Source organism: Aethalodelphis obliquidens, unplaced genomic scaffold, assembly GCF_003676395.1.
Source record: "Aethalodelphis obliquidens isolate GAN/ISIS:26980383/991018 unplaced genomic scaffold, ASM367639v1 scaffold7, whole genome shotgun sequence".
NCBI classification, from domain to species: Eukaryota; Metazoa; Chordata; class Mammalia; order Artiodactyla; family Delphinidae; genus Aethalodelphis; species Aethalodelphis obliquidens.
Window position 1 is genome coordinate 58,105,465 of NW_020837951.1, and position 15,642 is coordinate 58,121,106.

The 15,642-nt window shown below is 36.3% G+C and overlaps 1 protein-coding gene across 1 annotated transcript in view; it reads right to left on the reverse strand.

The window, feature by feature from the left end:
* LOC113620192 (receptor-type tyrosine-protein phosphatase delta-like) overlaps window positions 1-15,642 on the reverse strand; it is a 125,843-nt gene that overhangs the window by 2,117 nt on the left and 108,084 nt on the right. Inside the window, exons 4-5 of the mRNA XM_027105966.1 lie at window positions 2,562-2,750; window positions 1,244-1,252 (exon numbers count right to left, since the gene is read on the reverse strand). Of these exons, the coding sequence (XP_026961767.1) occupies window positions 1,244-1,252; window positions 2,562-2,750 (198 nt within the window). The remainder of the gene's footprint in view (window positions 1-1,243; window positions 1,253-2,561; window positions 2,751-15,642) is intronic.

Consider the following 15,642-nt stretch of genomic DNA (forward strand, 5'->3'; position numbering starts at 1 on the left):
ACAAAAAGCAGGTGTTCCAGGCTGTCTTCTGCATGTCTGCCACTGTTCTCCAGACCATCTTGACTTTGGTCCAGAACAAGAACAGCTAAGGAAGAAAAAAAATGATTTTTTTTTTCTCCAGTTGGACAAAAAAAAAAAAAAAGGAAAAAGAAGAAAAAAAAAAAAAGGAAAAAAAGGAAAAAGGAAGAAGAAGAAAAGGAAAAAAAGAGGGACAGATGGTACGCTGTGACTGGTCTGCGGTCTGAAGACCTGGATATGCTTTCTTTGAAGCATATCACAACTTAAAGAATCATTTTCATAAAGAAAGAAATGAACAAAACAAAGAGAAAAAGAAAAAAAGAAAAGAAAAATTCACAAGATGAGAGTCACCAATCATAACCAAACAGTACAAAGGAAAAATATAACATTGATGGACATTATTGTAATGATTTTGAAAACAGGACAAATATGAGAGTGATGAAAGGACAGAAAGAATGAGTAAGATCATTCTGTGAACGTTAGTTCAGCACTCTTACCTCTTATTGGTGTACCACCTGGGTGGATAATATGAATGCAAATAAGATTAGAAAGAAGAAGCATTAGTACGAGAAGAAGGAGGCTAGGGCTGGGGAGAAGAATTAAATTAGATTTACAGAATTAAATAAGGTCTTAAAAGAAACTTGAATTACTATACTGGTAAAACAGGAATATATTAGATAGTATTATTAGATCATAAAAGCAAGTTGCATTATACCACAGAGGGCAAAGACCACAACAGGCAGCATTGCCTTTCTCAGAGAAGCAACTGAGTTCTTAGGTCTGGGGTCATATAGGGTTAGAATTATATCTTATAAGCCTCATAGTCTTAAAAAAAAAAAAAGAACTAAACAATATTTTTAAAGACATAGTTGAGGGAAATACTGGCTAATCTATTTAAGTATATATATAGATATGCATATATATATACTGTTATAGGAAATACTAAAGAATAACTAGAAACAAACACTGTTCACTGGATATATCTTATGCTACTTACTATGCTACATTTGTGTGATATAACTTGTGTTCTATTTTATTTCTACACAGTGTTCTTACGATAACAGTTCCGTGGATGTGTGTGTGTGTGCGCCACTAAGGAAATCTGGTGCCTACACTGACAGTTAGTAAAATGCATGCCATGCATTTTATTAATAATAATAATAATAATAATCTGAATATGGAAATTAGTGGGGGGGTGAAGTGCGCTTCAGAACTAAGCACTTACCAATAGATTCTGGAGATTTAAATACGGAGAGAAGAAAGACAGCATAAAAATATTATTATATTCCTTAAAATTTGGTACAAATTTTTCAGAGTTAAAGCTTTATATACTAAATCATCTATGTTACATGTGAATAATTAATTCTTTATTTACAATAACAGAATGCTAATCTACACAATTCTGCTGACAACAAGCAAAAGAGGCAGTTAACAAGACGCTTTAACATCACAGGACAGGTCAAAAGCTGAGAATTCTGGGAAGACAGGCAGTTAAACAACTTAGAATTCTGTATCAATATTACTACCAATGCCAAAGTAAACAGCTTACTAGTACACATCCCTGAGAAATTACCTAGGGACAGGCTCTAAAACTTAACAAATTTAGAATTATCTCTACTTTTAATCTAAAGAGAGCAAAGGAATAAACTTGGGATGGGGATGGAAGAGGGAGAAAGGGCAATGGGTAGCGAGAAGGAGAGAGGGGGGAGAGGGATGGGGGAGGGGGGAGAGAGAGAGAGAGAGGGAGAGAGAGAGAGAGAGAGCCAAAAGCTGGAGTCTACACCAAAAGCAGACTTCTGTAGATCCAGTCACTGGAGGGTTCAAAAATCTTTGATGTGGACGCACACTACTGTGGCTAATGTGTAGAAAATACTCACTCATAATAATATTATAATAATATTAATAAAAATCCCCTCCTTTCACTGGTACTTTGTGAAGGACTTTATAAAAAAAATACATCTGGTTACTCATGAGATAACACTTCTGTGTTTTATGTATTAGTGAAAAGAAAGTAGATGTGCCCAAACTTACTAAACTTTGGTAGTTTGATGAGTTCAAATGCAGAAAAGAGAGAGAAAACACACTTTAATAAAACTGAATCATTTTAGCATTTAATATGAACATTTTTGGGTTTTAATGGATATAACCATTGGAACTCCTTGCAAGTTCTGAATGAAGTCCAATGTTGAAATAAATTTCGTTCAAAAGAAAACAGAGAAATAAGAAAGAAAGAGGAGAAAATGGATCCATCAAATACTGCGGAAGAGCAGTAAATTAAAAAATTATCAAAAATGCAGTCACAGCACTGAGCAATGTGGATTAAACAGAAGCTGCAAAACACAGAGAGGAGAAGAAAGACAGACTCTGAAACGGGCTATGACATCACAAACGTGGACAACACATTAAATAACAGAGAAAGAGAAGAGGGAGAAAAATCAATACCTAAATATTAAAAATAAATAAAATAAAAATAAAGAGAGAGAAAACTAAAAAGAAAAATTAAAATTCTCTAGGAGCTTGTGGAAACAGTAACAAGACCCTACCTGATCGTAACTGCTTAATACGGCCATTGTTGTTGCTTGTGTCGACAGGTAAGAAATCTTTGAACCAAGTGATTTCTGGATCCGGATTCCCACTGGCTGCACAAAGCATGGTGGCAGTGCGTGTACGCTCAACCACCTTCAACTGTGGGCCCATGTCAATGGTAGGGAAGCCCCTGGGAATTTGATCCTCTGCAAGACAAAAGGTGATACAAACATGTTATCAAGTCAGATACCCAAGATTCAAGAGATATTGACCATTAACCTCTCCCATTAACCTATCATTTGTTGAGAAGCTAACACAAACTAGGTAGCATTGCACTGTTACATTAAGGAACGTTGTTCCTGGCCAGAAGAGTGCACAGTCTAAGAGGCCAACAGCCTAACAAAGAGCTCAGACATGTGTGATAAAAACCATGACCAAGGAATGGATCAAGTTCTCTGGGAGCAGAGAAGGAGAAGTCACTCTACAGTATGTGTCTGATGAGGTCAGTGAGCACCAAGAGGAAGCTGTGAAATGAGCCTTTAGGAACAAGTTGAGTTGGCCAGAAAGAAAGGAACGTCAGAAGTACAGGCACTGAGAGGAAAACTTTTCCTTGAGGGAAAACCATTGATCCAAAAGAGCTAGCTTTACGAAGACATGGTGAACAAGCAGGTTAGCTGGACCAAGCTATCTGTATTTGAATCTGTTATGTTTTTCTTTTAACTTTTAGGTAAAACTCTGTATATTTTTTCACCCAAGCACAGGTTCAACCTGAATGAATTCCTTTGTAGAGAGTTTCAATTAGTCAGAAAAGTACCTGAAATTCTCCCTTACAAAAGAAGAAAAGAACAAAAGCAACTCAAAAATGCAACACAGAAGCATACATACATTCCTCAGGGTAAGAGAACACTTTCTTCCATTCCAAAGGCCTACACCATTTTCAGTCATTAAAAAGTTGAAACTCCTAAATTTTGAATCTTCAACTCATCCAAAGTTCATTTCTCCCTATCCCACATCAAAATTGCCCCAGATCTTAGATCTTGAGAAATTAAAGTCCTCCTAAGTCCCTCAAGCATGACTACATTGATACCCTGCATGGCCAGCTCTTCTAGTTAGCATTAGAAAGGTATATTATTCTATTCAAGGATTGAAGGAATTTTAGTTACATGGGTGAGAATTATCTAAATTAGAACTTGGGTGTTTGTTTGAAGACTATTATGAAACATTTTGACGTCCAGTTGGGCCTGGTGTTAATGTAATCAACATTCCAACATTCCCTCATGACCTCTGATGAATTGTCATCAGCCAGCAATTCCAAAATGACTCTAAAGCAGAACCAGTGAGCAAAACAGAAACCATCAGGTGTGGTACCTGACTTCTACTTGGATGTCTCCCACAATTTCTGGTATGATCCTCTGAGTCTTGCTAAAGATGCACAATTTCAAGGGAAAAGGTCACATTTTGATGACTACACTGCATTGTTGACCAAATCTGTGTTCTCCACTCTCTCTCTACTTACAGGGTAAACTCAAATCTCCTAAATCTGGCTAGCGAAGTCTTTTAAAATCAGGACCCATTTTTCTCAGCCTCTCATGGATGACCTCCCTCATAGGAAACATTTCTTCTGCCCACAATGAAATTCTCACCATTCCCCAGACAAATCATATCCGATGAGTACACCGTCTGTGTGTCTCTAGAAAGCCACACAACCAAAATCACCGTCTTTATAAAACTTTTCAAAACTCTCTCCAACAGACTTAATCTTTTGCTCCTCATATCAACTGCAGTAGTAAGTACCTAAATCCACTGCCTTGTATTTTTTAATTCTCATCAGTTCATCCTTCTGTAATACAAATTTCTCCATGCCTCGCCTGCATCCAAATCCCCTGCCATCAAGTTAGTCTGGGTTGACAGATTTTGAGAGAACTCCAGTGATTGCTAAGCCTAAATATGAATATATCACAGTGATTAAAAAGTTTCCTACTACACATAGTAGAAAACTACTTATGGTAGAGAGTTCATCAGAGGAATAGTTCAGGACTAGAGAGAGAGATTTGGAATGTGAATAGTAAAAGAATGTCAAAATACTACCAAAGATTAAAGCTCCCAAGAAAGGGAAGATATCCTGAACATTAAATCCAGGTTTCTGTAAGAGAAAATCAAGGTGCTAATAGGGAAAAGTAGACTCTGGTTCTCCCAAGGGAGATTTATGAAAAGTCCAAAAGAAGCTGCTGAAGCAGTTGGGTTTGACACATGGATTCACCAGAGGATATTTTCCTGTCCCACCAGCTAATTACGGCCAGAGACTAAAAAGACAGTTAACTTCGATGAGCTACATTTTACTTAAGTTGAAAGATGTGGCTCTTTTGAGGAAGCAGTAGTAATACTTTCCATTTATTTGCATGTTTACAGGCTGCCAGCCAAGCCTAGGTCTACAGTGGACAAGTGTCAGAAACAGTGGTTAAGAATGGAATTTCAAGATGACTTTTCAAGGCTCCAAGGGAAGGTTAAAAATTACAAGTCAGATAAAGAGCATTTTGCAAATTAGGCTATGCTAATTTTAATACTCTATTCCACTTGAATTTCATCAGACTTTTTTTTTTAATGGCTTTAAAGCTTTAGTCAATGTGTTTACATCTAAAGCTTAGTTTTAATGTTATTTGGGAAAATAAAAAAATAAAGCAAAAAGCTCAATAGCCATTGTACCACACACATTATATTATTAAACATCTCATTCACCAGCTATTGACCCAGAATGCTTCAAAGAATAAAAATAATTTATTTCAAGTGCCCCAAAATCAACTGCACTGCCTCAGACACCTAGAAACGAGTTTCTAAAAAAGCTCTTATATTTTGTTGTTGTTAATTTCCATATTGAAAGCAATGAACCTCAGTTAATAAAAAAATCACCTTGGGATTCCTGAGCTGTTTCTGTCTTTCCCAGGACATTGAGTCACTCCTGTGGCATCTAACTACTAGTTACATCCACATGCATAAACACTGCTCTACTAGTCATTACTTTTCTTCTACAAGTTCATCTCTCTGAAGAACCACGCCAATATTCTATACCTATCAGCGGCAAATGTCAGAGACTTGAGATTGTTGAGCCGCTTAGGAAAGGCTCTTACCAAAGAAATTTAGAATTAATAACCATTTATAAGAAATGAAGACCTCACCTTGGGGAGAGCTGACAAAATTGACTTGTGCCCTATGGAAAGCAGGCTAATACATTTGCATGACCTTTCTTTTCCTCCTTAGCTCATAAAGAACACTCCAGAGCCCCATTTCCATATACACAAGTATACAACAAAGATAATCTTTCTCGCATACTAATCAGACAAAGGATGTAAAGAGAGTTCCTTTCTTATTTTTAATAAGGGTAATTAAATTCTATCCATCCCCCCCCTTTGCACAGAAACTCTTTTAATGCACTTTCTTCATTAAATTTTCATGAGAAACATCACAATGTAACAGATTCAAATAGCCAGTGCTGTTACACATTGACAGTTGTGGCTTGTTTCCAATTTGACTGTCAGGTATTTGGCAATAAAACTCAGTATTCAACATAAAATGAACTGTAGAAATAATGAAATTTCTAATTGGTATGCTTATCTCAGTGGGCGTAGTTTAGAAGACGTTAATTGCCTTTTTTCACCTCTACATTTATTGGTGATTTCTATAAAACTGCCTTGGCCATTTGATAACATCAATTTTGACAGCTCATCAAATGTATAGTACCAGGAACTTGAGGGAAAAAAAAAAAAAATCAATACCCTTTGTATGTTAACCACACAAACTTTTACAGGAAAATACAGAAGCAAAAATTAACAAATTGTCTTAATGTTAGTAGCTTTAAACTTTTTACACAAGTGAAAAGAAAAGCATTTTGTCCTGTTCTTTAATGTGTTCATTAAGCTTTAAAATGCCTTACTTATTACTGTTCCATATTAATATTCAATCAAGCAGGATTAGCTACTAATTCATCAACAATTTAAATCAGACTTGACCTTCACAAAGCCATTTGGTCCGTCATTTTGAGAGGCCATTAAAGGGCAGATTACTACATACTTGTGCGTAGTGAATCGTAGAAGTCATACATATTTTGTTTGGAATGGCAGCTATAATAGACCTGGAAATATAGCACATTCCTTGAACCTGTTTGGGGTCTTAATAAAACATGCTGATATGAAACTTTCAGTTCCATTAAGGAAAGAGAATAATGAACCTCAGCATTTTTCAAAGTCAACTTCCCATTGCTGTAAAACTTTTGTTAATAACCCCTAACCTCTCCAAGACTTAAAGGAATGTATAGGGAAAATAGCCCGACTTTGTTTTGTAGGGAGTTATGCTTTAGATATCTGTGAATGATAAAGTAATAGCTTTTGCATAATTTGCTCAAACTACTTTCATTGTTCAACCATAAACAATTTTAGTGATGCTTTACTTTTGCTCCAATTCCACAAAACTCAACCTCTCTTATTTCATAGCAAACACAAAACTAAATTGCCTACTAAGTCCACAGCCTTCCAAGGTGGCCCTAAGCAGTTCCTCTTGCCTAATCTTGCTAGGATTCAGTGAGTTCAATCAGACAGGTGCTTTGACTCTAGTCCCAAAAGATTTAAAGAAGTTTTCAATAAAGGACCATTTGTCATGATGCCACATTTCCAATTTTTTAGATTTATAGCAAATATGTTTATGAAGAAAAATCACGTCAATTATATCAACAGTATGCTCTTCCAAAAGAATTATTAAAAGACGTGAATCTGGAGAAAGAGATAAGCTTTTTTAAAATTTTTTTTCCTTGGAGAACTCATCCCTCTGAACCACCTTCCTGAGGACCAAACAGTTCATAGTGGCTCCTCTTTAAAAGCTTTCAAAGCTCACAGAGGGCAGGGCTATATGTTACTTCCTTTTTAACCATTACCGTATTCAATAAACACTTGTAATTAGACATAGTTAGGAAATTTGGGCAACCATTTCTGCATTTATTCATGTGACATCTCTGAATTCCTACTGGGCTTATTTAATGGCATCTTTTTAAACTTAATTTAATTCTATTCTATTCTATCCTATCCTATTCATATTTTTGGCTGTATTGCATGGCCTGTGGGATCTTACTTCCCTGACCAGGGATCGAACCTGTGCCCCCTGCAGTGGAAGCGCGGATTCCCAACCACATGACCACCAGGGAAGTGAAGTCCTAACGGCACCTTTTTAAACAGTTAATCATTCTTTAATTGTCCTGTGGCTATAGATTGGGTCTCCCCAATTTAAATATAAGTCTAAGAGGCAAAACTATCTTTTACAGTGTCTTAAGTAGTATTAAACTTATAAATTCACAAAAATACTTGTTAATGATGGCTTTCTTCATTTTTATAGTCACAGGTTTTATTTAATTAGCAAACGACTTTCATCATTTAGGATGTGCAATTTATGCTTGGCTCTTTCTTTAACTGAGTGCAGTTGCTACACTAGAAACACACAACTCAGATCCTGCTTTCTTAATTTTACAGGAAGCCTTCCCTCATATACCGGTTGTAAGTTCCTACAAGTCAAAATGGCAACCACATAACAAAACCTTAAGTGTGAACACAACGAAACTTAAAAGAACACAAGGGAATATGTACCTCTACTCTGCTATCCTATCTTTAGAATGATGGGATTGTTGATGTTCAAACTAATGATAACATCCAAGTGAATCACTCAGTTGCATGTTGAGGCAGACATTCTGGGTCTTCTTTCTGCCAGGAGCAAAGATTTCTGCCAGGAGCAGAAATTTCTCAGTGGCTGCATATCTTGAAGCTTTAGGCATTCATGATGTAATCTTACAGAAGCACAACTAACATTCTTTTTTCATTTTGAAGGATGAAACAATTGCATAAGGGAAGTTTTTCTTAACATAAGTCAAATATTAGATGGAGAGTATGAAGAATATTTTCTTAAATAAAGTACTATACCCCTTAAAATATGTTGAAAGGCATGCTTACCTGTTAGAGATACAGTACTACCTAAGACAGTAAAAATCCTCTTGAAAAATGTAAATATATTGGTCTTAAGATGGTCAATAAGAAAGTATCTTCATATTTATGAAAGTTGCATTACAATAAAAGAAAAAGACCTTTTAAACTACTAGTTTAAACAAATCTACTGGGGGACTTCCTGGTGGCGAAGTGGTTAAGAATCCGCCTGCCAATGCAGGGGACACGGGTTGGATCCTCGGTCGGGGAGGATCCCACATGCCGCAGAGCAACTAAGGCCGTGTGCCACAAGTACTGAGCCTGCACTCTAGAGCCCTTAAGCCACAACTATTGAAGCCCGCGTGCCCTAGAGCCCGTGCACAGCAACGAAGAGTAGCCCCGCTCTCCGCAACTAGAGAAAGCCCACGTGTAGCAATAAAGACCCAATGCAGCCAAAAATTAAAAAAAAAAAAAAAAAAAAAAAAATCTGGACAGGGTGAGATGGGGGTCAGGGGCGGGAGGGAGGTCCAAGAGGGAGGGGATATGGGTATACATGTGGCTGATTTGCTTCGCTGTACAGCAGAAGCTAACACGACATTGTAAAGCAATTATACTCCAAAAAAAAAAAAAATCTACTGGACTGTTAATAGATGGACTGTCAATAGATCATCAGTCATTCTACAGATATTTACTGAAAGCCTTCTTTGTGCCAAGACTGGGCCAGGCCCTGGGTATGAAGTAATCTAGAGAATCTCTATATTGCTGTGATTTAATTGTATCTGTAGGATAATTAGATTCTTCAGAAGTAAAAATAGTACCCAGCCCATAGATGGAGGATTGAATGGGATAATGCATTAAATGTGCCTGGCATCTAGTAAAATATTAGCATATATGTACTTACTCTATCCCAAGCTCCCACAAAAGATTTAAATAGAACAGAGGCAAGTGACTCTAAGGCTTGATATAACAAGAGCTGCAGCAATAAACTGTAAATGGGAGAAATATTCTACGGGAATCATAAAGAAACAGGGATTCTATAGAAATGCAAGTGAATTTAGAGGGTAGTGTATGTGCCAAGTAACCTCTTAAAAGCTAGTAAAAGCCCTCATTTCTCACTCTGAAGAAGATTTTAGGCTTTTGATTAATCAACAACACAAACAGCACAAATAAAACAGATCATATTGTCATCCAATTTGTTCCCCCAAAAACTAACGCTAAATATTTGGGACAGCAAAGCTTTGTTGTGAATGACTGAAAACACTGAAACCATTTGAGACTTATTAGGGTCGCTTGAGGTAAGGCAAGGGTGGTATAATAATTACCATTTTCTGTAGACACAAAGACTCAGCAAAATTGTTACTTGGTCTCAGTCATACATACAGCAGAAAATTCTTGTAAATCTTTTAACTCTAGATTTGGTGTATTTTTACTTCAACATGTTTCCTCTATGCCAATGGCTGTTCTTTGAATAAATATTCATCGTGAACAGTGATAGAACTCTTAATCAGAGTCAACTCATAATGGAAGACACAACAAAAATTATTCCTAATACTTGGTCATCTTTCATTGTTTAAGCAGAAAGGACTAAAGTTTCATGGGATGTAATAATAATTTTAAAACACTTTTACATAAAAAAGATTCATCCTTTAATATGTATCAACTGACTTCTCATTTTTTTGCACAGTTTCCAGGTAGGACAGAATTCTGCCATGTATGTTAGCCAATAAAATGTGGATGAGAAATGGAATTATGAAAAGGATGATAAATATCAAATAATTTCCCTAAGGAGCTCAAGTTCAGCCTGTGCCTATGTCTTTAACCCGTCTGTAATTTCTAATTCATTATCTAGGAAGGGCTATAAGTGGCAGGACTTCTGCTTTGAGCAGACACCCAAAGACAGTACACAGACCAGAGAAGCAGACAGAAGTAGATTCAGCATATCAACCCTATAACCTGACACCACACAGGGGTCTCCTCTGTAATATGGGACCAATAATGACTACCCCAAATGGCTTTGTCTGGGAAAGGAGACAGATCCGTGTCTCAGAGGCTGGAAGGCTGAGGGGTTAGTAGTTGGAGTATTTGCTTCTTTGTTGAACAGCAAATGAGTTTTCAAGTCATTATCTTTCAGAATAAACCACGCTATCAGGCTACAAACAAGAACTGTTTCTTTCCAGAATACAATCCCTGAAGAGGGGAAAAAACATTTATTATTCTTTTCTTAAAGAACACAGTGTAAATAAAGCTTTTATTTTCACCATTCCATATGGCAGCAGGGTATAATTTGTACTGTTTTGACATCATGACCGTATTATTCAAAATCAATCTTCCTGCAGGTGAATTGAATAAGGGGCTGAAAACAGAAAAGTAAAAGGGAAAGAAAGAAAAGTTAAATCAACATTTTCTAGCGAAGTTAGGTTCCTGGGCCATTATCAAAATGATATGCATATGAATGAAACTGAAAAAAAATATAAAGTGGTTTCTAATTATAAGTCAGAGGCTACTCTAAGTCAAAAAGAAAATATCGAAAGCAGGAGGAAACTGCCAGTTAATAAATGATATTCCAAATGAAATAATAAATATAAGGTCTGGTCCCCCAAAATAATTACGAACAAGATACGAAGAATTTTTAGTCCAAGATCCTCTTCGCAAGTTATTATGTACGGATGGGTATGCTTGTCTTAATATGGCCATAAATCAATCAGAGAAGCTTTTATTTCAGACTGGATTAAGGTATCTCTTAAGGGCAGTTACTGGGTATAAGGGTCTCCGAAGATTTCTCATAAAATTATGCCATACAAGAATAGGAAATTAGACATTGATAAGCTGATAGGAGTCTCATTAGCAGCTACTAAATATTCAGCATACTAACCAGCAACCCACAGAGTATTCCAGAGCAAAAGCTCCATTTTCTGAAATAGTCTTCACATATGGAGGAGGCTGTAAGGCATTCTTGGCTCAGAGTAAAGCAAATTTATTTAGAAGCAATGTATGCAATTATCCTATAAATCGCAAAGTAATGTCTACTGTCTGTGTAGCAGAACACAAACTCATTGAGATTAAATTATCATTAGTATGAATGTGGTAGCTGCAATTTCACATGGCATTATGTTAACCCCCATTGTTGTTAGTGTTTGGCCTTAGCAAATGATCATACTCTTTGTGATCTAAAATTCATTGAGGTGTGGGGGAGGGGATGAGGTCTATTAATACTTGGATATCTAAGTACATATTTAGAAATCAGGGTTATGCATTTACCCTTGGGAATAAATAACTCACTAAAAATCCAATAACATCCATTTTCACAAAGCTCACTGCTTTCTATTAATTTATTTTTACTAACAAGTTGGTGTCATGATACTTATCCCATACACTGTCCAAATTTTTCCCTATTTTGTATATTAACCACTTTACATAAATTAATATTTAAATCATACTATGAAGTCTTTTAAGAAAAAAAAAGGAAAAATGCATAATAGAGCTAAGGTTCAAGCATTTACTTCCCGTTCTTCTTTGTCTGTTTTTAGAAAGGGACAAAGAATAGTAAACATGGAAAGAGAACTGGATTTGGCTCCTGCCTCCATTATTTGCTGGCTTTGTAACAGTTAGGAATCCTAGTGAGCTCAAAACAAATAAAGCCAAGGAAAACATTCATCCTGGCTGCCTCCCTGTATTGTGGTGAATGTAAATAAAAATAAATAAAATGTTTATGTGATCAAATTTTTCATCAATAAGAAAACTAGAATGAACCATGTGGTTTTGGATTGGACTTGGAGGTACTGGTATGAACTCATGGTTTTAAAAATATATATAATGCTATTGAAATCAATGTAATTGTAAATGAGTGTGCATATACACACATACATACACTCCTTATATAAGCTTACTAAACACATCTTCCCTAGCTGTGTGACTCGAGAGAAGCTAGGAGCAGCCATACCCAGTAGAAATGGCCATACCTAGTATCTAGGGCTTGGTTTCTAAATATGACTCTCTAGTGAGAAGAAACAGAGCTCCTTGGAGAAACGACTAATTCTACCCAGCGCTGGGACAAGGAAAGTACAAGATGTACCTGGAATATGTGTAGTACATGGAAGTACTCAAAGAATGACAGGGTCATGTTCAAAGGTCAAAGGAGCTTGAAGGGGTTCTCATTAGCCAAATGTGGGACCATCTGAACAATAACAACAAAAAATAATGAAGAAAAAACAATATCACCACATTATAAAACATGAAATAAGATAAAAAGACATGAGTCTATACTGCTATAAAAGAATAAATTGAAAAGTTTCAGCAAGAATGGTGTATTGGCATAGTCTCTAAGTAACTCCTGCCATGAATTGATTAAATATAAAGGAAAAGAATAACTCTATGACAGAGAAGCCCCACAGAAACAGCCTTGATCAAGATACCAACATTAACAATATCAATGATGGGATAAATCAAACTCGTGCTGAAAATAACATAGCATCACTTCTATGATATTTGCTATAGATTAAATGTTGGTGCTCCTCCAAAATCCGTATGTTTAATCCTAGCACCCAATGTGATGGTATTTAGAGGTGGGGCCTTTGGGACGTGATTAGGTCATAGGGCACAGCCTGTATGAATGGGATTAATGTCCCTCTAAAAGAGGCCCCAGAGACATCTCTGCCCCCTCCATGTGAGGACACAGAGTAAAGAAGATGCTCTATGAGCTAGGAAGTGGGCTCTCATCACACACACAACTATGAGAAATAAATATCTGTTGTGCATAAGTCACCCAGTATATGGTATTTTGTTACAGCAGTCTGAACGAACTAAGATAATATTACTGCCAAAGATCCACAATCTAAATATGATCATGAGTAAACATCAGCAAAACCCCAGATAAGAACATTTTGTGAAATAACAGCCTTGTTATCTTCGAAACTATCAAGACTAGGAATGTCAAAGGAAGACTGAGGAACTCTTGCAGATTGACAAAGGCAAAGTGTAATTTTGAACTAAAGCCTTCGAAGACATTTAGAGAAATGTGAATAGGGACAGTTGATGAAACCTAAATGGGACAATGCTGAAATGTAGTATGAGGTGAATGGGGTCTGAGAATTACATGGTTATGATGCATCAATGTTTACTTCCTGATGTGGATGGTTGCAACTACAGAACGTCCTTGTCTGGAGGAAATACAGGTACCTAAGGGTCGCAGGTATCATGTCGGCAATTTACAAATAATTCAGGAAAAATAAGTTCTCCGTGTTTTTAGTTTCCATTTTTTTATACAATTGAGATGGTTTCAAATTTTAAAATCATGTAAGTAAATTATCATAATTACTTTGTTACTTAAATGAGATTTTATAAGTCTTTAGATTATCTTATTAATATCTTAGTTGTGCAAGATTTGTTCCCAAAGCTTCTGCATAGCTGCATGTCGCAGGCATTTTTGTCCCAACTCTGAAAAATATTCCCAAATGTGTACTTCATTAGAGGGCCCCTTGAATACAGATTAACTAAATGACATTTCAACTGTTATCAAATTTATAACAATAATAATAGCAAAAAACTTTTAGATCTGAAAATATGTAAATTCCTATAAAATTAAGACTTAGAAATATTTAATTATCAACCAAATGAACAAAATTTGGTAATAATTCAAGAGTAAGGCTCAAGCTCATGAAAAAAAAAATGTAGAGAAATCAATACTCTAAAGGAAAAAATTCAGTTATGATTTTTGTTTAGAGAAGTGAAAATGTGAAGTGGACAGACGCTTTATTAATTTTCTTCCCAAATGTCTGAGAAAGTTTAAGATAGAAGATGAGCTTTTTGGTAAGTTTCCTTCCAACTAAAATCTTGTCAACTTGACTTAAACCCCAGAATTGCTTCAGAAATACAAGAGTTGTTTCTTAGGCCACGCTTTTGAAATTTTTCAGAAATCTACCTTCCCCCTTCTCTCCACCTCTTCACCGTTCTCCCCCTGGACCTACAACACAGTAACGACAAATGTTTGTCATCCTGTTGTCTTTAACGATTTATGGGAATGGGGGCAAGAGAAGCAGGCACAAAAATAACATGATTCAGATAAGTCTAAATACATTTTCCGAAGAGAACATTTCACCATCTAACTCCACTCGGTAGCATTTCTCATAGTTTTGAATGGCTGCTATTTATCTGAAGGGAGAAGACAGATTCTGAAAACAGAGGTTATGGCAGTTTTATTTGAGGGGGGGGGGTATTGTGGAAAAAATATATATACGGTGTTTCACTGTAAAGAATGCAAACTACAAGAGCACGTGAATAAACCTTTAACAGAACTTGTGTTTCAAGAATGTATTATATATCTATGGAGGAAGTCTCCCCCCAGATAGAAATAATTTTCTATTTCTATGTCAAAAGTGAGCCTGAATTTAACAGCAAAGAATTACCAAAAAGAACTACTTACATTTGTCAGTCTTAAGTCTTTGGACTCACAACCTGTCAATATACGAAAACTGCCCAAAGAAATATAACTATGTTTTCCTTTTTTTCAATTTTTGAGCTTTTCTCTCTCTTGATATAAACTTACCAAATAAAGTAATACTATATCTAAATGTGAACATAGGATACACAATTATTCAATAATTTTGAAATATCAAAAATAATACACTGCTACTCAGTGGAAGCTCAGACATCTGGAAACTAACCAAATAGAAGAAAAACTATCAAAAAAGGACAAAATCACCACCAAAAAGTACATGAATGAAATCTCATAGTCTTTGCTCCTAGAAGAGCTATCAGGCTTCCATATATAAAATTCTGAAGGCTTGACTTTCTTCAATAGAGGTTAAACTCAGCAAATTAGAAAAAGGGTTACAGGCAAAGCTGATGAGCTACATACATCTGAGGCACCTATGTAAAGCACATGTCCCTGGAGGTTGGACTCTTCTTCACCAATATAGGTGCCCCGGGGTGGAGCACAGCACCGAGCACAAAGTAACTGTACCTGCCAAATGAGTAGTGACCCATCTTTACCTTCAGGAACTGACGGAAGGGGCTGGTATATTAAGCCATTTGCTTCCCTACATGCTTTGTCTCAGGGTGAAGGCAAGAAAGGACTGTGTCTGCCTACACACGTGAGCTCAGCACCCTCACTATCAATGTGGCAGGCGCTCCCTGGGCATCAGTCTAG